The sequence below is a fragment of the Salvelinus sp. IW2-2015 genome, linkage group LG36 (assembly GCF_002910315.2).
Source record: "Salvelinus sp. IW2-2015 linkage group LG36, ASM291031v2, whole genome shotgun sequence".
Taxonomy (NCBI): Eukaryota; Metazoa; Chordata; class Actinopteri; order Salmoniformes; family Salmonidae; genus Salvelinus; species Salvelinus sp. IW2-2015.
This window is the reverse complement of record NC_036875.1, coordinates 25,266,382-25,293,154: the sequence shown is the minus strand read 5'-3', so window position 1 is coordinate 25,293,154 and position 26,773 is coordinate 25,266,382. Positions and strand designations below refer to the sequence as shown.

At 41.9% G+C, this 26,773-nt stretch overlaps 4 protein-coding genes across 4 annotated transcripts; 1 reads left to right on the top strand and 3 right to left on the bottom strand.

Annotated features, from left to right (window-relative positions):
• The first annotated feature begins 2,549 nt into the window (after positions 1-2,549).
• On the top strand, positions 2,550-6,277 carry LOC111959869 (sarcolipin). The gene is made up of 2 exons (XM_023981705.2): positions 2,550-2,720; positions 5,448-6,277. Exon 2 carries the CDS (start codon positions 5,583-5,585, stop codon positions 5,676-5,678), a length of 96 nt encoding a protein of 31 aa, XP_023837473.1. The 5' UTR covers positions 2,550-2,720; positions 5,448-5,582; the 3' UTR covers positions 5,679-6,277.
• Positions 6,278-6,817: 540 nt separating this feature from the next.
• LOC111959268 (olfactory receptor 2AT4-like) lies at positions 6,818-7,771 on the bottom strand. The gene has a single exon (XM_023980746.2). The coding sequence runs from the start codon at positions 7,766-7,768 to the stop codon at positions 6,818-6,820; it is 951 nt and encodes a 316-aa protein (XP_023836514.1). The 5' UTR covers positions 7,769-7,771.
• A 1,352-nt stretch (positions 7,772-9,123) lies between these two features.
• Positions 9,124-10,098, bottom strand: LOC111959267 (olfactory receptor 2AT4-like). The gene has a single exon (XM_023980745.1). It carries the CDS (start codon positions 10,096-10,098, stop codon positions 9,124-9,126), a length of 975 nt encoding a protein of 324 aa, XP_023836513.1.
• An 8,707-nt stretch (positions 10,099-18,805) lies between these two features.
• On the bottom strand, positions 18,806-26,531 carry LOC111959266 (olfactory receptor 2AT4-like). Its single transcript, XM_070437631.1, has 4 exons — positions 25,569-26,531; positions 19,658-19,869; positions 19,294-19,501; positions 18,806-19,030 (listed from the first exon to the last, which is right to left on the bottom strand). Exons 1-4 carry the CDS (start codon positions 26,529-26,531, stop codon positions 18,806-18,808), a joined length of 1,608 nt encoding a protein of 535 aa, XP_070293732.1.
• Positions 26,532-26,773: the final 242 nt, after the last annotated feature.

Sequence of the window (26,773 nt, the reverse complement as noted above, 5' to 3'; positions counted from 1 at the left end):
TAAAGGCTGCTTAATTAGGCTTTTAAAATGCAATATTTCCTTTTAGTGCCCTGTGCCCATCCCCCCATGCGAGCCATAACCCAGGATAGCACAATAAGAGATCATGCTGAAAGGCTGTCTGTAGAAGGGCTGCACTGAAGCCGGCGTGAGCATCTCTATAGAAACTCCACAAACCATTGGTTAATGGGAGGAGTTTCAATCCAATCAGAAAACAGCCCAGCCATTATTTATCTGTTGAGAGTGAATCCAAAACCAAGGCCATGGTTATTGGTGAGTGAATCCCAGATAACCCAGCCATTTAATTTATTTGTGGAAGCGTGAATCCATAAACCCAGCCATTTATTATTGTGTGAGGCTGGAATCCAATAACCAAGCGCAGTTGGTTAGTGGTGAAGGGAGTGCATCCATAAACCACATGCACATATCCTTCAGATTCATAATTGTGCGGTTACAATCCACTAAATCCCAAGCTAACCTACTTGCTTCATTGTGTAACCTCTCCAATCTCTAACCAAAGTCCATTGGTCTAATTGTGTCGTAGAGCTTGGAATGCTCTATAAACCAAGCCATTGGTTGGCGCTGTATTGTGTGAGAGTGTTTGAGAACTCCAATACCCAGCCATTTATTTTATGGATTATAGTTGAGGTGAGAAGTCCCATAACACAAGCCATTGTTGGCTTTATTTGTTGAGCGTGTCATCCATACTTACCAATGCCATTGTGCCGGTTTATTGTGAGTGCATTCCATTAAGCCAAAAGCCATATTCGTCATTGGTGTATCCCATCATATCTACAGGTGTGAAGTTGACGCATAACATCTCCAGCCATGGATTATTTATTGTGTGAAGTGCAATCGACATAACCAAGCCATTTGTGCACGCGGTGAGGTAGATCCATAACACAAGCCATACAGCACAACATGCCCTTAGTTTTCCTGGCACGCCTCGATCTCTAATTCTTATTATTAGCATAAAGAGAATGCATTAGTGCGATTGCCCTCAGGGGCTTTGCTTGCGGAAGTGAAGAAGTATTAGAACTACTTGTCATCCAGCCCAGACTAATGTCTTTTGTGAAATAACACTTGTGTGCCCCCCTAGTGGTGTCGGTTCTCTGCCCTCATATCATAGTGCATAGAGGTTGTGTGTGATTGTCCGCATGTGTTGCCATGTGCAGGATTCCATGTTCATGCTCCAGAAGTGTCTCCATGCGAGTGGGTCTCTATCCCCTCTCCCAAACATCCAGAAACCTATATAATCTGAATACCTCTTTGGGGCCATGGTAGCGGTTTCTATACTGGCGCTGTGTGTCCTGTCACCTGTGTGCCTCCCCAGGACGTGAAGCAACGACTCAGACCAGGCACCATTAGTCCTCTTAAACCAGCTCTGCTAATCAGACTGGTTTTGCAAGACACTAGCAAGCCGACCACAGGTACTACATGGACACGAGATTAAGGTATCCATTGAACCTGCAAGCCTTCATAGTTCTCAAAGCAGTCTCCACACAGCCCACCAACCACCCTTATCCCCTCAGACACGACAAGATAGCAAGTAGTTGTAGCACATATCCCAATATACTATACACAGAGAATATATGCATAGATTATACGGAGAGCGCAGATGATCAACATATAATTATCTTAAATCAGCCCGAAATCCCCCTGTGACAGTGGGAATGGAAGCTTGTTGTGTGCAACAGGAAGGGACAATTGAATACAAGCTTTACAATTAAAAAAAAATCGTTAATACATCTCTAGCCTATTTATCTCTGGGTAACAGGGTTGACATATTATACACGACCTGCTCAGTTTTCCACCACAAAACACCATAAAATGTCCAAAAAGAGTAAAACCAGGTCACCTGCTTTTAAACTACGATTTGACTATCAGATGTTCAATGTGTCTTTTGATTATTTTTTTAAAGGAATAATTTCACCATGTTAAAATGAGAGTTCAGTTTATTTAACAGGGTTGATGTTAAAATGAGGGACAGGGTTGGAATCACTAATAACATTAAATAATTAATCATCTTCAGAAATTACTTTTTTTTTTAAGCAAGTCTATTCATATTAAAACTCTGATTTATTGAATTTCAATGTGGTCTATTTTTTTAAAGGCTGCTTAATTTAGGCTTTTAAAATGCAATATTTCCTTTTAGTGCCCATGTGGCCCATTATAAGGATACAGGGAGTCATAGAGGTGAATTGTGTGAGGTGAATCTATACTCCAGCCATTGGTTATTGTGTGAGTTGAATCCATAACCCAGCCATTTATTTATTGTGTGAGGTGAATCCATAACCAAGCCATTGGTATTCGCGTGAGGTGAATCCATAACCAAGCCCAAGCACAACATGCATATTTCCGCACGCCTCATCCTTTATCTTTTATTAAAAGAAAGATATGTATTTAGAACTACTGTATCCAGCCCAGACAATGTGCTTTGTAAAATACACTTGTGTCCCCCATCCCTGGGTCCTGCCCTCATCAGCAGAGGGAGTGTGGTGTAGTGTCCGCATGTGGTCATGTCAGATTTCTTGTCAGGCTCCAGAGGGTCGGCTCCACCCCACGGCCAAACATCCAGAAACTATATCTGAACCTTGGGCAGGAGAGTTACTTTAGGGGTGACCCTGGCCCAGGACTGTAGAAGACAGACAGACAACTCTTAAACCCCACCACAGGACTACAGAGGACCGTTGCCTGTCACACCCACCACCAGACCCAGCCAGGTAAATGCCCAATGGCTTAAAAATAATGGAGAGCCGCACACTCTAGGAGCTCAGATGCAAAAATGTTTAATTACCAACGTTTCGACAGGCAAGCTGTCTTCATCAGGGTACAATCAAAGACACTGCGGGATGACTCATTATAATAGTGTCAAGACACACAGGTGTCTAGTATCATGGCCAGAGTGGGGGTCCGTGGAGTCCGGCTGCACAAATTGCATGCCGTCTCTCTTTCTGATGAATGGTAGTCTTGTAGGACGCCGTCGTGTTGTTGAATCACATCGTGGAACTTTTGGGGACTGTGTTTAATTTCTCAAATTGTAGACGCGGGTAGTGGACACTCCCGTTTCTCATGGGGTAAGGAAAGCGTTTTGCTGTCAGTAGGAGAGTCAGTAATCTACTTCAGTAAGTCTAAGTAAATTTGTTTATGTAGTATCGGTAAGTTAAGTAGGTAATTGAATTCTTTTATTTGCCCTGCCTTTTGCTTGTTTTTTAATTACGGATCAGCTGTGTAGAATGGTGAATGGCTCTAATTTGCCGATGTGCATTTAATATCAGGTAAGTATTACCTCCTAGCTATTAGATGGTTTGCGCTCTTTTAGCTACCTTGAGGGACGGCCTGTTGTGGGTGATGCAGTCCTGAGTGTTGGTGGACCGACTGACTGTTGTTTGATTGTAGATGGAAGAGAGGCCTCCTCCTACGTAACAAAACAGACTTCACTAATTGTGTCACCTGGGTAGTTCACACTCTACTCAGCTTAGAAAATTTGCGAATAGCCTTGTGTTTTGTGGTCTAGTAGGATAGATTTGCTCAGTAGATGACGGTGTTCTTTAGTATTTAGTGATTGGCTTGTCTGTCTGCTTGAGCTTCAATTCCACGTGGTAATTTGGGATGTGTTCCGTACTGTGGAGTGGGTATCCTTGGCTTGAATGTGTGGTAAGTCAGTTGTCGTTACTATTGTATGAGCGTCGGGGGCGCTTAGTTCGTAAGCGTTTTTTATATGGTCTTCAGTGCAGTTTGTTGTCGTACTCTCTGTTTGGGAGACAGCGGGCGCTTTGTTGTGACCGTTGATTATTATCGTTAGTCGTGTACGAATCGGTAGGTTTGCGTATGTCTTTCATGCGCCCTGTGGTCTCTGTTTGGACTGTTGTGGCTTCGTTTTAATCTGTCCAAAGATCGCGCTTAAATTTTTGGCTTTGATTTTTTATCTTGATGTATTTTTGATATTTATCTGTCTGGCTATGTTGTTTATTGGTTGTCCTGTTCTGTGCTTTCTTGTTATTTAAGTCTATAAATAGCCATTTTGGCCTTCATTTATCTTATGGCTCCATAGTATATGGTGTTGTGCTGTGACTCTTCTCTTGTATTTTTTCGATCGTTTTATTGCTCTTTCTTCTATCGTATTCCGTTCTTACTCCGTCCGCTATATAATATTGCCTCTGTAGCTATCTCGTCGCTCTAATATAGGTGTTTGATCTATGTTGACGTTTGTCTTTTCATTTTTGTTATTTGTCGTTGCCCTTTCTTTCTTCTATAAATGATCCTATACCTGGTTTCTTACCTTTTCTATGTTTTTGTCTTGATTTCGATCTCTTGTATTATTCGCGTGACAATTTGGGGTATACTCGGGTCGTATATAGATAGACACATCTGTAGATAGGAAGTGTCGTCAAGTTCTTATTTCTCTGCACTGCATAATACAAAAGGAAATCTTTGATCTACGCCTCCGGAGGCAGAAAAACTTAATAATGATTGTCACTAGATGGGCCAGCTGCAAAGTCAAATATGGCTATATATGTACAAATTCAGTGAGAAATAATTTCAATAGTTAGAATTAAGTTTAGCTGTGTTGTTAGGTTAGTGTATTGTTAATCTAGCTCTCTCACTATATTCAGAATTAGATGTTCAGTCCATGTTTCTCAAAATCACATTTCAAAGTTGATTTAGGTTAGTTTGGACATTAAATCAAAGTGTTTTATAAGTTAGGGGTTAAATTAGGTTAACTCTGAAATCCTAAGGTTAAGGCCTCTTAATCCAATTATTAATGTTTAAGGTTGGATTAAGGTCTTACATTTTCTTTTACATGCAAAACAACTTTTCTATCCAGGGATATCAACTGCAACCTTTGGATATTAAGAGCGCAGAACCTTTACACCCGTTGCCATAGCCATTCAAAGCGAGATGCAAACCTGGACACCTCTCTCCAGAGTACAGCGCTCCTGTTGCCCCTAAGTGGGCCGGTTTCCACGTCATCTCCGGACGTCTCAGCAACATGGATGACGTCGAATACTGACTTGTATCACGGGTGACTCTGGCTGTAATGTTAGGGTTAGGTTTTAAAATCAGATTTTAAATGATTTGCTCTGCCAGTAGTGACCATGTCTGCAGAGCTGCCTTCAGGCAAGATTCTCTGACAATAAATGCCAACCTGCTACAGAAAGGGTAGGAGCTAGAGGAAAGAGCAAGGTAGGGACAGACTGGTCATTAGGGCCATTCTGGCAAAAAGTGTTAAATGGCTTGGTTCCACTTAATCCTAGTGGGCCTGTTACAACTCTAAGTTTTGGCACAATTTATATCATTCGCGCTAATAATGGGGGCCTCGAAATTAGAATTTGCGGTTTAAAGCCAGGTCTTTTATCTGGTTCCAGTCCTGCACCTGGGAGTTGGTGTGTTTGGGTAAGTTTTAATTTGTCACCAGAAAGTTAGGTAAAATCTTCCCCCCCTTTCAGATTCCACCTTCAGAGACTTTGGCCTCCCTAACAGACTGACCTGCCCTCCCAAGCAAGGTGTGAGGACCCTCATCCTTCCTGTCTCCACACACTCCCATTCTTCTTCTCCTCTCCTGCCACACCTCTCRGGGCAGAATGGACCGGTCTGTGCAGGAGCTGTTTCTGAACTTCACAGTAGTCTTGATAACTGTGCTGCTCATGTGGATCCTAGTCAAGACCTACCAGGCCTGAACCACCAGGGGACAGATACAGGGGGATCGAGATGAAGGGCTGAGAAATGGGGGGAACTGGGTGGTACATTCCAATCCAGTTACTGCAGTTGCAAACAATCTTGAAAGCTTATTGGGCGACAGGTAGCCTAGTGGTTAGAGAAGTGGGCCAGCAGCCCGGGTTGCTGGCATCATCCTGCTGTTGTGCCCTTGAGCGAGGCACTTGACCCCCTACAATTTCTCTGCGGCTGATCCATGCGTCTGACCAATTGCTTCCAGTCCCTTATGTGTGTGTTTGTCTCAGGGGTTTGGGGTGTGAGCATAAAGACACATTTCCATTAACGGACAATATAGTGAACGGACAATAAAGTGAACGGACAATAAAGTACAATACATCTTATATTATCTTAACTCTGCAACATAGCAGTTGTACGTGGTCCCTGACAAATGGGACCATGTGAATACAAGAATGTGTACAAGAATACAAGAAATTGAAAGGTATAGATATATATAGATATAGATATAGCTCCACTGCTTCAGCTGTCTGCTAAGAAAGACATGCAGTTCCTCACTCCTGCCTCTTAGAGGGACTGTTGTGTTAGAGATGAGTTCGCAAGCATTCTGTTTACACGCTCTACAATAAAAATAACTGTTATTGTACCCAAAATGTTTTCTCTTGTTTGATGCATCCAACATGATGTTGTAAATAATACATGTGCACGCAAATCATGAAAAGCAGAGCACACACCCTACCTACATTCTTTGAAAATGTAGATTAACCCCTTTTTGGTTCCAGATAGAACTCTTTTTGGGTTCCACGTAGAACYGTTTTGGGGTCCATTTAGAACCCTCTGTGGAAAGGATCCTACATGGAACCCAAAACGGTTCTTCAAAGAATAATCCTATGGGGATAGTCGAATAATCATTTTAGGTTCAAGACAGCACATTTYCTCTAAGAGTGTAGGGAACTTCAGCTGGACTAACTGTTGATTGTGTGATGAAACAATAACAAACAAGCTGTTTGTTGTGGAAGCTGAAACCCCTTGTCTTTATACTCAGTTAGGCCGTGGAAATCAGCAATGCAACACTTATAAAGCACACATGTACAAATTTACAGTATAGCATTTTTATTTCATTGAACAAAAAATAATATATTAGTCCTTATTGAACGTGCACTTGTATTGGTCTAAAACGCTTGAACATTATCTGTTTTATTTCCTTAGTTCTTAGACAGTATATCAGTGGATTGATCATGGGAGGGAGCAGGCTATACAACATGATAACAACAATACGTAAATCAGTGCTGAATMTAATGCCGATATTACTGGACAGATAAATAAAACACCTGGGGAGATAATACAGGGCAATGATGATCAGCTGACCACTGCAGGTAGAAAGGGTTTTGAGGCGGCCTTGTGTGCTCGCAATCTGAACAACTGCCACAATAATAGAGCAATATGAGAATATAATAAAAGCAAGAGGTCCCAGTAATACCACCATTGCTACAACAAAAGCAGGAAAACTATAAGGGGCCCTATCAGTGCATGCAAGCGTTGTTATAGCGATATGATCACAGTAGCACTGCATGATTTTGTTTGAGTCACAGTAAGGAAGAGGATAGGCCCTAATTACCATTGAAAGAGAGGGAAGGTGTGCAAGCACCCACGCAGTCACATTGAGTATATGAATAGTTGAGTTGTTGACAATCATTGGGTATCTGAGCGGGAAACAGATTGACACGTATCGGTCTAAAGCCATTATCAATAGGAGAAAGCTAGTTACGGATCCAAAATAATGAACTAAGTACATTTGCAAGAAACAACCAAAGAAAGAAATTGCTCCTGCCTGGAACCAATATCTGGCAATAATCTTTGGTAAAGTGGTGGTGCTGAATAGTACGTCAGACACAACCAGATTCAAAATGATAAAATACATTGGTTTATGGAGAACGTTATGAGTTGCAAACAAGATGATAACAACAACATTTCCTATTAAAATGCAACAATAAACGAGGAATAATACAGTTGAGGCAAGACCGTAGAACTCTGGCTGAAGACCCGGGAACCCAACGATGACAAACCCTGTCACAAAGCTGTGATTCCTCACTGACATGATGATGTGTTCTCTTAGAACCACCACTGGAAAGTAATTAACATTTATGTTATAGTAAATTATCCATCATTACAACCTAGAGCAGCCTAAGAGTTTTTGTCAAATCAAATGTAACATTGCTCATGATACTGCAGTGTCAAATCCTAAATTGAAGTATACATATGTGACTTTCATGTAAATCATGCATATTTTCAAAAGAAGATTTTAACAAAGAAATGTTATGAGTGCAGATTTCATGTTAGGATTTGGCCCATTGTGCATTTACCAATAATTATTTCAGCTCACAGACAGAATTGTTTTACAATGCCAACAATCATATTATTATATATATATACGTATGTATATATTTTTGGTTTGTAAATAACCATCAGTAAACCTTTGACAATTGTAATGTGTTATTTGTACATTGATATGATTAATTAGATGTGAATGTATTGACTTACATAGTGTATAACCAGGACCTGTAAAGCTATACTAATCATGAACAACAGGCCTTATGTGTGGATTTACTAAATGTAGTAGGAAACAAACAAAGCAATGATATGTGTAAGAAGTTTAAAAGCAGACATTCAAATAAGGTGTTGGCAAATCAAATGAGAAACGAAGTACCATTATCACTCATCATCCATGTACTCAGTTTGATACACCAAAAATCAAATAAATTATGTTAGAAAAATGTCCTTACCTCGATTACAGTAAACTAAAATGTGAGTACGAAGACACTTCCTGAGAAGCTCTTCACCAATGATCTTTATGCTCACAATTTATCTACTTAGTGACCGAATAATTTGTGATGACGTTGACAAGTTCTGTAGATGGCAAAGCCACAAGGGGAAAAACTACCCAGTGAGGTAACGCAATACTCTTTCTACAACAAGAAACCCTACATGCTGTGTCTGTGTCAATCTAACAAAATGTGTTCCCTACTGAGCAGGTTCAACAGAATCAAGGCCTTCCTTGTATGTCCATTTTGGATTTTAAGGTAGGATTTGGTACTTAGTTTATATTGTTGTAGGGAATTCTGAACATAATAAAAAATCCTCTGATTCAAAACAAATGTAATCGTTGGCTATACCTGGCAATCATCTTTGGTAATATGGTGGTACTAAAGAGAATATCAGAAACAACCGGATTTAAAATAAACAAATACATAATGTTCTTCGTACAACAATAAACACTACATGCTATATCTGCGTCAATCCACCAAGGTGTTTGCTACTGTTACACAGTGTTAGGGTCATATATGTCAATTTTGGCTTGAAATCAGGATTTGGTACTCAGTTAATATTGTTGTAGGGACAAGTATGTCTAAACATAATAACAGAACTCAATCTCTCATTAAAAATCTACTTTAATCATTGGCTTACAGCAAATACATTGTCTTTCTGTGTAGCAATTGACTTCTTGAATCTTTTCATAAGGCTTGTTTTTATATGTTTTGTCTTGAAACAGTATATCAGTGGATTGATCATGGGAGGGAGCAGGCTATACAACATGATAATAACAATACGTAAATCAGTGCTGAATCTAATGCCGATATTACTGGACAGATAAATAAAACACCTGGGGAGATAATACAGTGCAATGATGATCAGCTGACCACTGCAGGTAGAAAGGGTTTTGAGGCGGCCTTGTGTGCTCGCAATCTGAACAACTGCCACAATAATAGAGCAATATGAGAATATAATAAAAGCAAGAGGTCCCAGTAATRCCASCATKGCWAMRAYAAAAGCAGGAAAACTATAAGGGGCCCTATCAGTGCATGCAAGCGTTGTTATAGCGATATGATCACAGTAGCACTGCATGATTTTGTTTGAGTCACAGTAAGGAAGAGGATAGGCCCTAATTACCATCATCAATGGGCCGGCTTTCGCAACAATCCAAGCAGTAGTACTGAGAATATGAATAGTGGAGTTTTTGATAATCATTGGATATCTGAGCGGGAAACAGATTGAAACATATCGGTCTAAAGCCATTATAAATAGAATGTATGAATTTACAGTTCCCAAATAGTGCACTAAGTACATCTGGACAAAACAACCTGTGAATGAAATGGCTCCTGCTTGAAACCAATACCTGGCAATAATCTTTGGTAATGTGGTGGTGCTAAAGAGAATATCAGAAACAACCAGATGTAAAATAACAAAATACATGGGTTTGTGGAGATCCCGGTCTGTTGCGAACAATACAAGAATAACCACATTTCCTACTGTAGTGCAAAAATACACCAAGAATAATACAGTTGAGGCAAGACCGTAGAACTCTGGCTGAAGCCCAGGGAACCCAACGATGACAAACTCTGTCACAAAGCTGTGATTCCCAGCTGACATGATGATGGCCTCTTAGACAACCTGCGGAAATAAAGGATTAGTTAATTATTGAATCCTTCATTGAAATCTAAATGGAAATGTTATCCATTTCATCGTAAAGTATGTGAGTTACCCTCATGACTTAAAATGTTATGTTGTATGAAGTTGTAACTCATTTTATTTGGCCTAGTTTTGTCAACTCAATTTGATTTGACCTAACTTAAGTTACCAGGCTGCCTTTCACCTTTAATTTACAGTATGTCAACTCAGGAAGTCAAGTTGAATTAACAAAACCAGGCAAAAACTAGGTAGCACAATTGGTTGTATTATAAGTTCATACATTTTATATCAACGGAGTAAAATCTTTTTGTTGTTGACACTAAACGTTTTAGAGTGAAAAGTACATTAATAGGATGTTAATGCAATATGTATCATTAYAGGTTAATGTACATATCTCTTCTAGCGTACCGGTATGTTTTAACGTTGCATTATTTTATTGATATTACAAGTGATATGACATTTTTCATCATGTTATACACTGAGTATACAAAATATTAAGAACACTTGCTCTTTCCATGACAGACTGACCTGGTGAATCCAGGTGAAAGCTATGATCCCTTACTGATGTCACTTGTTAAATCGTCTTCAWTCAGTGTAGATGAAGGGGTGGAGACAGGTTAAAGAAGGATTTTTAAGCCTTGAGACAATTGAGAAATACAGTATATTGTGTATGTGTGCCATTCAGAGGTTGAATGGGCAAGACAAAATATTTAAGTGCCTTTGAACAGGGTATGGCCGAAGGTGCCAGGCGCAGCGGTTTGTGTCAAGAACTGCAACGCTGCTGGGTTTTTCACACTCAACAGTTTCCCGTGTGTATCAAGAATGGTCCACCACCCAAAGGACATCCAGCCAACTCGACGCAACTGTGGGAAGCATTGGAGTCAACATGGGCCAGCATCCCTGTGGAACATTTTCGACACCTTGTAGAGTCCATGCCCTGATGAATTGAGGCTGTTCTGAGGGCAAAAGGGGGATGCAACTCAGTAATAGGAAGGTGTTCCTAATGTTTGGTATACTCAGTGTATGTCCCACTACATATTACTGTCAAGATATGAAGACATTTAAAGAATAATACTAAAATAATGAATAACCATTATTCAGCAACCTATTTTTGCCCAATGTGTGGCATGTCAATACAAAAGCTGCATCTCACAATAAATCTTTCAATGGAGTCTTGTGTCATGAAGTGAAGTTATCCAATGTTATCATCTAAAGATTAGAGAACATATTCCATCTCATTCATATATTCCGAAAACACATTAAGAAGATACATAAAGTGAGCTATCAAGACATGCCATGTAACTCCAGATCTGCATAGTAGTAAATCAGGGCTTACCCAATTCTGATGTCTGACACGGACACTTGCAGTGTCCAATTTATAATAACTGTTGACACCACATGACATAATTCTGCACCTGACCTTACTCCCTAAGGTAATTATCCTCAAAGTGTTTGTGAGGGGTTTTCTCTTGTTCTTTGTCATTTATTTATTTCAATCATGATGTAATGATGCAAAATATCTACACAAAACACAAAGTATTCAAAGACATGTTTTTATTTCATCATACTTAATGATAAAAGGTAGATAGTTGGCTACCTTAATATCTTAATCTGTCTCATAAAGCTAGCTAGCTGCTATGGGAGACCAACATGGTGATGACCCCTTTGGATTTAATGGTGGCCATCTTGAAGCATGTGGGGACAGCAGACTGGGATAGGGAGCGATTGAATACGTCCGTAAACACACCAGCCAGCTGGTCTACGCATGCTCTGAGGACGCGGCTAGGGATACCGGCTGGGCCAGCAGCCTTGCGAGGGTTAACACGTTTAAATGTCTTACTCATGTCGGCCACGGAGAAGGAGAGGGGGGTGGGTTTGGGGGGCTGCGTCCTTGTTAGCGGGTGGGACAGTGACACTGTATTACTCAAAGCGGACAAATGTGTTAAATTGGTGTCCGTGACGTGGCTGTTTTTCTTTTTGTAGTCCGTGATTTCCTGTAGACCCTGCCACATATGTCTCGTGTCTGAGCCGTTGAATTGCAACTCCACTTTGTCCTGTACCGACATTTTGCTTGTTTGATTGCCTTGCGGAGGGAAAAACTACACTGTTTAATATTCTGCCATATTCCCAGTCTTCTTTCCATGGTTAAATGCGATGGTTTGTGCTTTCAGTTTTGCGCGAATGCCGCCATCCATCCACGGTTTCTGGTTAACAACCTATAAAGCACTGTAACAGTAATCCAATTAACAACCTATAAAGTACTGTAACAGTAATCCAATTAACAACCTATAAAGCACTGTAACAGTAATCCAATTAACAACCTATAATAGCACTGTAACAGTAATCCAATTAACAACCTATAAAGTACTGTAACAGTAATCCAATTAACAACCTAAAAGTACTGTAACAGTAATCCAATTAACAACCTATAAAGCACTGTAACAGTAATCCAATTAACAACCTATAAAGCAGCCTGTACAGTAATCCAATTACAACCATAAGTACTGTAACAGTAATCCAATTAACAACCCAAATAGCTGTAACAGTAATCCAATTACAACCCAATAGCGACTGTAACAGTAATCCAATTAACAACCAAACAGCACTGTAAAGTAATCAATTAACAACCTATATAGCACTGTAACCAAATCAAGTAAAAATAAGTCTGTCAGTTAACAACCTATAAAGACTGTAACAGTAATCCGAATTAACAACCTATAAAGACTGTAACAGTAATCCAATTAACAACCTATAAACGACTGTAACAGTAATCCAATTAACAACCTATAAAGCACTGTAACAGTATCCATTAACAACCTATAAGACTGTAACAGTAATCCATATTAACAACCTATAAAGTACTGTAACAGTAATCCAATTAACAACCTATAAAGTACTGTAACAGTAATCCAATTAACAACCTATAAAGTACTGTACAGTAATCCAATTAACAACCTATAAAGCACTGTAACAGTAATCCAATTAACAACCTATAAAGTACTGTAACAGTAATCCAATAGACAACCAAATAGCTGTAACAGTAATCCATTAGCAACCAAATAGCGCCAACAGTAATCCAATTAACAACCCAAACAGCACTGTAACCGAAACCCAAATACAATTTATACATATAGTTTAAACACCGAATTAATTTACACAAGATATACTAAGAATGATATGTACAGCAGTAGATACAGTATAAACTCAGCAAAAAAGGAAACGTCCCTTTTTCAGGACCCTGTCTTTCAAAGATAATTCATAAAAATCCAAATAACTAGATAGATCTTCATTGTAAAGGGTTTAAACACTGTTTCCCATGCTTGTTCAATGAACCATAAACAATTAATGAACATGCACCTGTGGAACGGTCATTAAGACACTAACAGCTTACAGACGGTAGGCAATTAAGGTCACAGTTATGAAAACTTAGGACACTAAAGATGCCTTTCTACTGACTCTGAAAAACACCAAAAGAAAGATGCCCAGGGTCCCTGCTAATCTGCGTGAACGTGCCTTAGGCATGCTGCAAGGATGCATGAAGACTGCAGATGCGGCCAGGGCAATACATTGCAATGTCCATCCTGTGAGACGCCGAAGACAGCGCTACAGGGAGACAAGACGGACAGCTGATTGTCCTCGCAGTGGCAGACCATGTGTAACAACACCTGCACAGGATCGGTACATCCGAACATCACACCTGCGGGACAGGTACAGGATGGCAACAACTGCCCGAGTTACACCAGGAATGCACAATCCCTCCATCAGTGCTCAGACTGTCTGCAATAGGCTGCGAGAGGCTGGACTGAGGGCTTGTTGGCCTGTTGTAAGGCAGGTCCTCACCAGACATCACCGGCAACAACGTCGCCAATGGGCACAAACCCACCGTCGCTGGACCAAACAGGACTGGCAAAAAGTGTTCTTCACTGACGAGTCGTGGTTTTGTCTTACCAGGGGGGATGGTCGGATTCGCGTTTATCTTTGAAGGAATGAGCGTTACACCGAGGCCTGTACTCTGGAGTGGGATCGATTTGGAGGTGGAGGGTCCGTCATGGTCTGGGGGTGGTGTGTCACAGCATCATCGGACTGAGCTTGTTGTCATTGCAATCTCAACGCTGTGCGTTACTGGGAATACATCCTCCTCCCTCATGTGGTACCCTTCCTGCAGGCTCATCCTGACATGACCCTCCAGCATGACAATGCCACCAGTCATACTGCTCGTTCTGTGCATGATTTCCTGCAAGACAGGAATGTCAGTGTTCTGCCATGGCCAGCGAATAGCTCGGATCTCAAACCCATTGGGCACATCTGGGACCTGTTGGACCGGAGGGTGAGGGCTAGGGCCATTCCCCCCACCCAGAAATGTCCGGGAACTTGCAAGTGCCTTGGTGGAAGAGTGGGGTAACATCTCACAGCAAGAACTGGCAAATCTGGTGCAGTCCATGAGGCGGAGATGCACTGCAGTACATAATCCAGCTGGTGGCCACACCAGATACTGACTGTTACTTATGATTTTGCCCCCCCCCCTTTTTTCAGGGACACATAATTCCATTTTTGTTTGTCACATGTCTGTGGATCTTGTTCAGTTTATGTCTCGGTTGCTGAATCTTGTTTTGTTCATACAAATATTTACACATGTTAAGTTTGCTGAAAATAAACGCACTTGACAGTGAGAGGACKTTTCTTTTTTTGCTGAGTTTACTAAGAATGATATGTACAGCAGTAAATACACTAAGAATGATATGTACAGCAGTAGATACACTAAGAATGATATGTACAGCAGTGCATATATTAGAGTGAGCTATGTCAAGAATCCAGCATATAACAAAATATGCGGTGTGTATAAACAGTTTAACTGAAATGCAATGTCCAGTACTAGAATTATTGGAATGTGTTATGTCGAGAATACAGTATTTAAATACACAGTACAAAATCCCATGACAAAATGGATAGAATTGCAGGAACCTAGCTTCCGGACCAGAGTCGGGAATATGAATATACAGTATATCACAAAAGTGAGTACACCCCTCACATTTTTGTAAATATTTGAGTATATCCTTTCATGTGACAACACTGAAGAAATGACACTTTGCTACAATGTAAAGTAGTGAGTGTACAGCTTGTATAACAGTGTAAATTTGCTGTCCCCTCAAAATAACTCAACACACAGCCATTAATGTCTAAACCGCTGGCAACAAAAGTGAGTACACCCCTAAGTGAAAATGTCCAAATTGGGCCAAAGTGTCAATATTTTGTGTGGCCACCATCTATTTTCCAGCACTGCCTTAACCCTCTTGGGCATGGAGTTCACCAGAGCTTCACAGGTTGCCACTGGAGTCCTCTTCCACTCCTCCATGACGACATCACGGAGCTGGTGGATGTTAGAGACCTTGCACTCCTCCACCTTCCGTTTGAGGATGCCCCACAGATGCTCAATAGGGTTTAGGTCTGGAGACATGCTTGGCCAGTCCATCACTTTACCCTCAGCTTCTTCTCTTAGTGGGAATCGTGGTGGCTGTCTTTTAGATTCCAGTGGACACCCCCGTGAGTGTCCATCAGAACCCTTCCTAAACCCACCCCATTTGTTAGTTTTTTCTGTTTGAGCAACATTTTGGGTTTTCTTGCTGGGGAACGTAACACCCCAAAGAGCAAAGCAATGCAGGATGTAGCACGGTGGTAGGAAAACTCCATAGAAACACAGGAACCTAGGAAGAAATCTAGAGAGAAACTGTGCTGCTGATCCAATCAGGTGGAATGGGGACAGGGACAACCATACGTTGTCAGGCCAGGGTAGTCCTGAGGGGGGGGGGGGGGGGGGGACGAGAGAGAGAGAGAGAGAGAGAGAGAGAGAGAGAGAGAGAGAGAGAGAGAGAGAGAGAGAGAGAGAGAGAAGAGAGAGAGAGAGAGAGAGAGAGAGAGAGAGAGAGAGAGAGAGAGAGAGAGAGAGAGAGAGAGAGAGAGAGAGAGAGAGAGAGAGAGAGAGAGAGAGAGAGAGAGAGAGAGAGAGAGAGAGAAATGGAGAATTATGAGTTTACTTTCACACAGGAACGCATATAAGACAGGAGAAAAATCCACGATAGGACAGACTGACTAGCCCCCCAGCACACAGACTATTGCAGCATAGATACTGGAGACTGAGACCAGGGGGTTGAGGGACACTGTACCGTGGACAGAGCCAACCAGCAGGATATTACCCCACCCACTTTGCCAAAGTACAACCCCACACCAGCAGAGGGATATTAAGATCAAGAAACAGATTACCGACCATTTTGAATCCCACCGTACCTTCTCCGCTATGCAATCTGGTTTCAGAAGCTGGTCATGGGTGCACCTCAGCCACGCTCAAGGTCCTAAACGACATCATAACCGCCATCGATAAGAGACATTACTGCGCAGCCATATTCATCGACCTGGCCAAGGCTTTCGACTCTGTCAATCACCACATTCTTATTGGCAGACTCGACAGCCTTGGTTTTATCAAATGATTGCCTCGCTGGTTTACCAACTACTTCTCTGATAGAGTTCAGTGTGTCAAGTCGGAGGGACTGTTGTCCGGACCTCTGGCAGTCTCTATGGGGGTGCCACATGGTTCAATCCTCGGGCCGACTCTCTTCTCTGTATACAGTATACATCAATGATGTTGCTCTTGCTGCTGGTCATTCTCTGATACACCTCTACACAGACGACACCATTCTATAACTTCTGGCACCTCTTTGGACATTGTGTTAACTAACCTCCAGACGAGCTTCATTGCCAGACAAATCTCCTTCCGTGGCCTCAACTGCTCTTAACGCAAGTAAAACTAAATGCATGCTATTCAACCGATCACTGCCCGCACCTGCTCGCCCGTCCAGCATCACTACTCTGGACGGCTCTGCTTAGAATACGTGGAACAACTACAAATACTAGGTGTCTGGTTAGACTGTAAACTCTCCTTCAGACTCACATTAAGCATCTCCAATCCAAAATTAAATCTAGAATCGGCTTCCTTTTGCAACAAGCATCCTTCACTCATGCTGCCAAACATACCCTCGTAAAACTGCCATCCTACCGATCCTCGACTTCGGTGATGTCATCGATAAAATAGCCTCCATACTCTACTCAACAAACTGGATGCCAGTCTATTACAGTGCCATCCGTTTTGTCACCAAGCCCCATACACTATCCACCATTGCGACCTGTACGCTCTCATTGGTTGGCCCTTGCTTCATACTCGTCGCCAAACCCACTGGCTACAGGTTTCTACAAGTCTCTGCTAGGTAAAGCCCCGCCTTATTTCAGCTCACTGGTCACCATAGCAGCACCCACTCGTAGCACGCGCTCCAGCAGCTATATCTCACTGGTCACCCCCAAAGCCAATTCCTCCTTTGGTCGTCTTTCCTTCAGTTCTCTGCTGCCAATGACTGGAACGAACTGCAAAAATCTCTGAAGCTAGACACACTTATCTCCTCACTTGCTTTAAGCACCAGCTGTCAGAGCAGCTCACAGATTACTGCACCTGTACATAGCCCATCTATAATTTTTTCCCCTACTGTATTTATTTATTTATTTTTGCTCCTTTGCACCCCATTATTTATATTTCTACTTTGCACATTTTTCCACTGCAAATCTACCATTCCAGTGTTTTACTTGGCTATATTGTATTTACCTTGCCACCATGAACTTTTTTTGCCTTTACCTCCCTTATCTCATCTCATTTGCTCACATTGTATATAGACTTATTTTTCTACTGTATTATTGACTGTATGTTTTATTTATTCTATGCTATGCTTTATCTTGGCCAGGTCGCAGTTGCAAATGAGAACTTGTTCTCAACTAGCCTACCTGGTTAAATAAAGGTGAAATAAAAAAATAAATAAAAAGAGGCCACCAACTTTCTACCCTGAGTCAAGGCGGGGTATAACCCATGAAGATCTCCCCCACTGCACGAGCCCGGGGGGTGCCAAACCAGTGAACAAATACCTGGTACGATGTGATGCACCCCTCCTAGGGACGGAATGGGAGAGCACTAGCAAGCCAGTGACTCAGAGGGTTAGAGGCAGAGAATCCCAGTGGACAGTGGGGAGCCGGCCAGGTAGAGACAGCAAAGGTGGTTCGTCACTCCAGTGCCTTGCCATTCACCTACTGAAGAGATGAGACTCTCACATGGATTGGCAGATCATTCCATAAAAATGTTGCTCTAGATGGCCTGGAGAGAGAAGTTGTTTTCAATCTCTCGTCCCAGTTTTGATGCACCTGTACTATCTCCACCTTCTAGATGGTAGTGGGGTGAACAGGCCATGGCTTGGGTGGCTGAGGTCCATGATTAACTTCTTGGCCTTCCTGTTACACTGTGTGCTGTAGATGTCCTGGAGGGAAGGCAGTGTGCACCCGCTGATGCGTTGAGCTTAGTGGTAAGCCCTTGAGATGGAGGTACCCCTGTGATAAAGTCTACAGACAGGTGGGACCAGGTCCGGCTGGGGATGGGCAGAGGTTGGAGCAACCCAGACAGTCGTTGTTGTGAGGACTTGCTTTGGGCACAGGTGGAACAGGCCGCAACAAAGGATCTCACATCCTCAATCATGTTGGGCCACCAGAATTTCCTAATCAGGAACTCCAGTGTCTGATTAACCTCTGGATGCCCAGACAATTTAGAGGAGTGTCCACATTGTAGTACTTGGGAATAGGCTGATCACAGAACGTAAAGTATATCAGTGGGTCTCCCGCTGGGGTCAGGTTCTCGGGTCTGGGCTTGTCGGACCGTGGTCTCAATTCTCCATATCACAGGGGCCACAATGCGGGAGCTGAGGATGATGAGATCAGAGTCCCTCTCCTCGTTATAGACATCGTGTTGGCGGGACAGGGCGTCTGATTTCTGATTCTGGATCACGGGCGATAGGCTAGTGTGAAAACGACCCTGTTAAAAAATAGAGCCCACCTAGCGTGACGAGAGTTCAAGCTCTTGGATTCTTGAATGGTGACCAAGTTCTTATGGTCCGTCCAGATCACGAAAGGATGAGGTGCCCCTTCCAACCAGTGTCTCCACCCCTCAAGGTACCACTTAACTGCCAAGAGCTCCTGGTTGCCTACATCATAGTTGCGTTCCGTTGGCGTGAACTGCTTGGAGAGAAATTCACATGGGTGCAGTTTCTTGTCCTCCTCGTTCTGCTATGAAAGGACCGCCCCTGCTCCGGTGTCCGAGGCAGCCACCTCTACCACAAATGGACGAGTAGGATCAGGATGAATGAGGATGGGTCCAGAGGTGAAACGTCCCTTGAGCTCCATGAATGCCCGGTCAACCTCAGGAGTCCAACAAAAATGGGTCTGGGACTTGCGGGTTAGTACCATGAGAGGTGCTGCCACCGCACCAAAGTTGCGTATAAAACGCCTGTAAAATTGACAAACCCGAGGAACCGCTGGACCTGCTTGAGTGAGGTGGGACGGGGCCAGTCGGCGACCGCCCCAACCTTTACGGGGTACATTTGGATGCCTGTGGTAGAAATGTTGTGATCCAGGAAGGAAACTTGGGATACGTGGAACTCACACTTGGGATACGTGGTACACTTCTTGACATATAGTTGGCTCTGCAGGAGGCGTCTCAGGACTCGAGATGCCTCCTGCACGGTTGTTCTCGGGAGCAGTGACCAAAAGAAAACTAAGAGTCTCTGAGTGGTTCACCCCAACCTGTATTAGAATGGGCTGGGTGTGATATTCCACCTGGCCAGAGCCGATGGTGCGTCCATCGAGAGCTTGAATCTGCAGAGGGATGGGACATTTCACGCAGGGGATTTGTAATTCTCTGGTGAAGTCTTGGTCAATTAAATTATCCGCGGCCCTGGAGTCCACGAAGGCTTAAATGTGGTGCTGATGGTTGTCCAAATGGTGGTTTGCGGGTAGTGTCAGATGGTGACTGGGTAGCTGGGGTGTAACAGCACAGCTGGTCAGGGTCCTGGCGAGCCCCTGCATTTCCTATCAACTCTGGGCATGTAGAACGGAGATGGCCGAGACCTCCGCAGTAGAGGCAGCAGCCGCCACGCATGCACCTGTCACGTTCCTGTGGGCACAGACGTGTGCGTTCCAGCTGCCTAGGCTCCTCAAAGTTGGGCTCAGGGGGCTTGGGGTGCTCAATTCAAGCTTCTGCAAAGGACAGCAGAAAACACACCTCTCTCTAGGGTACGTGAGACGGTAGCGTCCCACCTCTTCAACAGCCAGTGAAACTGCAGGGCGCCAAATTCAAAACAACAGAAATCCCATAATTAAAATTCCTCAAACATACATGTATTTTACACCATTTTAAAGATACACTTGTTGTAAATCCAGCCACAGTGTCCAATTTCAAAAAGGCTTTACGACGAAAGCAAACCAAACGATTATGTTAGGTGAGTGCCTATTCACAGAATAACACAGCCATTTTTCCAGCCAAAGAGAGGATTCACAAAAAGCAGAAATATAGATAAAATGAATCACTAACCTTTGATGATCTTCATCAGATGACACTYATAGGACTTCATGTTACACAATACRTGTATGTTTTGTTCGGTAAAGTTMATATTTATATCCAAAAATCWGAGTTTACATTGGCGCGTTACGTTYAGAAGTTCCAAAACATCCWTTGATTTTGCAGAGAGCCACATCAATTTACAGGAATACTCATAATAAACATTGCTAAAAGATACAACTGTTATGCATGGAATTTTATATGCACTTCTCCTTAATGCAACCGCTGTGTCAGATTTCAAAAAAGCTTTACGGAAAAAGCAAACCATGCAATAATCTGAGTCGGCGCTCAGAGCCCAATCAAGACACAAATATATCCGCCATATTTTGCAGTCAACAGAAGTCATAAATAACATTATAAACATTCACTTACCTTTGATGATCTTCATCAGAATGCACTCCCAGGAATCCCAGTTCCACAAGAAATGTTTGTTTTGTTCGATAATGTCCATCATTTATGTCCAAATTCCTCCTTGTTGTTCTAGCGTTCAGTACACATTCCAAACTCAAGACGCGCGGGCAAGTCCAGCGGAAAGTACGGACGAAAAGTTAAAAAAGTTATATTACAGTCCATAAAAACATGACAAACGAAGTATTGAATCAATCTTTAGGCTTTAGGATGTTTTTAACATAATTCTTCAATAATGTTCCAACCGGAGAATTCCTTTGTCTTCAGAAAAGCAAATGGAACGGGAGCGAACTCTCATGTGAACGCGCATGGTCAGAGCATGGTCAGCTCATGGCTGCTGGCAGACCTCTGACTCATTCCCCTCTCATTCACCCCCACTTCACAGTAGAAGCATCAGACAAGGTTCTAAAGACTGTTGACATCTAGTGGAAGCCTTGGGAAGTGCAACATTACCAATATCCCACTGTATCTCCAATAGTAGCTGAGTTGAAAATCGACCAACCTCAGATTTCCCACTTCCTGGCTGGATTTTTTCTCAGGTTTTCAAACAGTTTTAGAAACTTCAGAGTGTTTTCTATCCAAATCTACCAATAATATGCATATTCTAGCTTTTATGGCTTTGTAGCAGGCCAATTACTCTGGGCATGCTTTTCATCCGGACGTGAAAATACTGCCCCCTACCCCAAAGAAGTTAACAGGAAAATCATAATGAGTAAATTGGACACACCTGAGTGGCATTACCGTCTCTAGGACTTTTTCTGCTGCCCTCTGGTTACAGGTGGAACCATGACACCATGTGAAGGTTAACACGCTTGAATGTCTTACTTTCATCGGCCACGGAAATTGGGAGGACACAGTCCTCATGAGTGACGGGGGCTCACGTCAGTGGCTGGCTGTTTTCCATGAGTGGCGAAGGTGTTTAGTTTGTCCCTTTATAAACCGTGATTGTCTGGAGTYCTTTCCACATGCATCTCTTGATTGAGCCATTGAATTGCGAGTCCACTTGTCCCTGTACTGTCGTTTTGTCTCTTCTGTTGCCTTACGGAGGTCAAAGCTGGTCTGTTTGTACAAGTTCATGACCTTGCCGTGACCTTGCTGTCGTTAAAAGCGGTGGTTTGCCCTTTCAGTTTTGTGTGAATTCTGCCATCTATCCACTGTTTTTGGTTTGGATAAGATCTAATCTAATCAATAAACATCTTCTTTGCACTTCCTAATGAGCCCAGTCACCGAGTTAGTGTTCACGTCGATACTCTTCCCAGAGGCAACCCGGAACATTTCCCTGTACGCGTGATCAAAACAGTCTTGAAGAATAGATTCCGATTGGTCACACCAATGTTGAACACTCCTTACCACAGGAGATTCCTGATTAAGTTTCTGCCTATAGGCGGAGAGGTGCAGGATGAAGGCATGATCTGATTTTCCGAAATTAGGTTCTTGTAGCCGTCCCCAAAGGGAAAGGAGCAATTGCTCTCCCAGGCTTTAGCACAAGAGATGTGTTTGCACAAAGTCCAGTGTAGTTCCTTTAGCGCTGTTGTGGTGTCGTCTTGGGGGGAATATACACGGCAGTGACAATAATCAAGAAAATTCTCTCTAGAGGTATTGCAGTTGACATTTGCTAAGGTATTCTAGAGAACAAAATGATTTGAGTTCCTGTACATTACCACAACCACACCGTGAGTTGTTAATCATGAGACATACCCATCCACATCTGTTTTTCCCTGAGAGTTCTTTCTTCCTGTTATCGCAAAGAACGGAGAACCCCGCTGGCTATATGGATGGGGACAATATATCTGGAGAGAGCCATGCTTCCATAAAACAGAATATGTTACAGTCCCTTATGTCTCTATGAAAGGAGATCCTCTACTATATTACATAAACTTGTCCTTTCTTTGACGGTCCATGAGGGAGTGAACAAGTGCACACTTTGGCAAGGAGGTAGAAGGAGAAATGGAATTGGCCTAATGATGCTTGCATGTTTTACTTGCAAGGCCGGAATTCAATCATAGTGTACATACTTGCTTCAGATACAATTATGGCACATTATGGCACTGCATCAACAATAAAGAGTAATGTTGATATTGTGCTATTCTGGTATCCTTATTAGAAATCACCTTATAGCTAGAATCCTTTGTAGAAACAATATCAAAGTGACCACCCGCCTCTGTTAAATTCATAGACATAGCCATTGATGCAAGGAATGACCATCACTAGGTTTCAATCCAATATGAGATAGATTTCCACCAGAGATGTGTTCCCATCAAACTCACTTATTGTGGATACAAGACTGTGCGTGATGAAGTACTACATATAAAAATAAGGTTTGTGGTTAAATTCCCATGCGCCCAATGAAAAATACAAGTTAAATTGGTTTCCTTCGCATTTTCAACTGTTCTGATGGTTTTGTCACAAAAACTGTTGTGTTATATACTATAGAAAATGTGCCCACTCTAGTCTTGGCATGTGTGCTGTAGCCAAAAGCCTGCAGATACAGTGTGTATAGGCTACCTACATTCGATTATCATGGATATGAGCGTTATTGTTTTTATGTGTCCAATGGCAGCCAACCATCCATCATCATGTCACAAGAATAAGACTCTTGATAATTATTGGAATGGAACGTCAAGATCATCAGGTGCACTTTCACCACCCTGTGAAGTTCATCACAATTTATTTAATCTGTAGTCTAATAAACGGCATGGTTTCCCGAGTCATAGTGGGAGGACCACACAACATATCATCGCGTGACTCCAAGTTTGCTTCGATATTATTATATCACTATTTGTACAAAAAGGCGTGTCCACTGCAATGTGTTACCTAGTTCATTTTACCAACACAAAAAGATCCCACCATGTCAAACGAACAAATTGTCTGTCGGTATTTATAAAATTGTTACCGCATATCCTGTTTAATTCAGCCTAGTCGTGACTTTTTTAATGCGTTTAATGATATCAACATTTTAGTTGTAACGGTTCTCGTCCTCTTCGTCTGAGGAGTACCAAGGATCGAACCAATACGCAGCGTGCTAAGTGTCCATTTTAATTTATTAAAACTGAACACTGAAAAATACAAAATAACAACGTGAATAATACCGAAAACCGAAACAGTCCTGACATGTGAAACAAACACTACAACAGGAAACAGTCACCCACCAAACACAATAGAAAACAGGCAACCTAAATATGGCTCCCAATCAGAGACAACGACTGACACCTGCCTCTGATTGAGAACCATACTAGGCCCAACACATAGAAATCTAACAACAGAACAAAACATAGAAAAACAACATAGAATGCCCACCCCAACTCACGCCCTGACCAAACTAAAATAAAGACATAAAAAAGGAACTAAGGTCAGAACGTGACAGTTGTAACCATGTTTTAAGGCTTACAGTGTTGGCTTACATTTACGTTGTTTACAAACGTTGGAGAAAAACAATCTTATTTTGGGTTGTAAATGAGTCAAACAGCTGAACTAAGCTCATGAGGAATGTATACGTTACAGTGAGCGCCAAAACTATTCGGACACCCTGAGGAAGGCACAGTGATGCCGAAACGTTTGTAAATACCCATTAAATTGCTGGGAGTTTATACATGGAGTGTGCGACTTTCTTTATTTTGATAGTTTATTCGCCGTTAGTCAGCACTTCCACACAAACACATTTTTCTGGGTGTGCTCCAGCTCATGTTTTTTAATCTACGTTACAGTGAGCCCCAAATGTATTTGGAGAGTGACAATTTTGTTGTTGTTTTAGCTCTTAACTCCAGCACTTTGTATTTGAAACGATACAATGACTATGAGGTTAAAGTGCAGACTGTCAGCTTTAATTTGAGGGCATTTTCATCCATATGGGGGGAACCGTTTAGAAATGAAAGCACTTTTTGTACATATTCCCCCCCATTAGGGGACCAAAAGTATTGGGACAAATTCACAAATTTGTGTATTCAAGTCGTCAAAAGTTTGARTATTTGGTCCCATATTCCTAGCATGCAATGATTATATCGAGCGTGTGAATCTACAAACTTGTTGGATGCATTTGCTGTTTGTTTGGGTTGTGTTTCTGCTTGGTTTGTGCCCAATAACAGGGGAGGTTATCATTTTTGGTGGGGTGTGATATTTGTGCATCTGTAACGTTTTCACTCGTCATTATTCATTATTCAGGATTCACGATTCACTCAGGACTACCCGTGATCATGGTCGCATCCACATTCATGTAGACGTATTTTAAAATGTATTATTCATTTATACGTACCAAAAATCTAGCAACAGCAGATTCTAGCTTTATAAATGATATTGACATTGTTTAGTGATGTTAACTGATGTGTTCACCAACTTTCAAATTCAAACTTTTACTAAGCAATTCAGTGTTGAGTCAACAATGCTAAATAAAAATACATGTGGTAAAAATAGATAAATACATTTTTGTTTTAATAGATTTTGTTTTTATAAAGAATACTCAATCATTAAGCATATGTACGCCATAATGAATTGGATGAATTCAAACAATTGCAAACCAATTTGAGGAGATGTGTTACATAAATCATCAAGATACAGCAGAGACCCTCTCCTTCTGGGGATCAGTTGATCTCTTGAATCTTTTCATCAAGCTCTGTTTTATATCTTTTGTCTTAAAACAGTATATCAGTAGATTGATCATAGGAGGGAGCAGGCTATACAACATGATAATAACAATACGTAAATCAGTGCTGAATCTAATGCCGATATTACTGGACAGATAAATAAAACACCTGGGGAGATAATACAGTGCAATGATGATCAGCTGACCACTGCAGGTAGAAAGGGTTTTGAGGCGGCCTTGTGTGCTCGCAATCTGAACAACTGCCACAATAATAGAGCAATATGAGAATATAATAAAAGCAAGAGGTCCCAGTAATRCCASCATKGCWAMRAYAAAAGCAGGAAAACTATAAGGGGCCCTATCAGTGCATGCAAGCGTTGTTATAGCGATATGATCACAGTAGCACTGCATGATTTTGTTTGAGTCACAGTAAGGAAGAGGATAGGCCCTAATTACCATCATCAATGGGCMGGCTTTCGCAACAATCCAAGCAGTAGTACTGAGAATATGAATAGTGGAGTTTTTGATAATCATTGGATATCTGAGCGGGAAACAGATTGAAACATATCGGTCTAAAGCCATTATAAATAGAATGTATGAATTTACAGTTCCCAAATAGTGCACTAAGTACATCTGGACAAAACAACCTGTGAATGAAATGGCTCCTGCTTGAAACCAATACCTGGCAATAATCTTTGGTAATGTGGTGGTGCTAAAGAGAATATCAGAAACAACCAGATGTAAAATAACAAAATACATGGGTTTGTGGAGATCCCGGTCTGTTGCGAACAATACAAGAATAACCACATTTCCTACTGTAGTGCAAAAATACACCAAGAATAATACAGTTGAGGCAAGACCGTAGAACTCTGGCTGAAGCCCAGGGAACCCAACGATGACAAACTCTGTCACAAAGCTGTGATTCCCAGCTGACATGATGATGGCCTCTTAGACAACCTGCGGAAATAAAGGATTCATTAATTATTAAATCCCCATTTTCACAAACTTCAAAGTGTTTCCTTTCAAATGGTATCAAGAATATGCGTATCCTTGCTTCAGGTCCTGAGCCACAGGCAGTTAGATTTGGGTATGTAATTTTAGGGGGAAATTTAAAAAAAGGATCCGATCCTTAATTAGCATCTTAATGATATTACAAGTGATATCAAATTATTGATCAC

Bases quoted from the DNA above. Each gene is read 5' to 3' on its own strand.
- LOC111959869 (XM_023981705.2), top strand. From the start codon at position 5,583: ATGGACCGGTCTGTGCAGGAGCTGTTTCTGAACTTCACAGTAGTCTTG.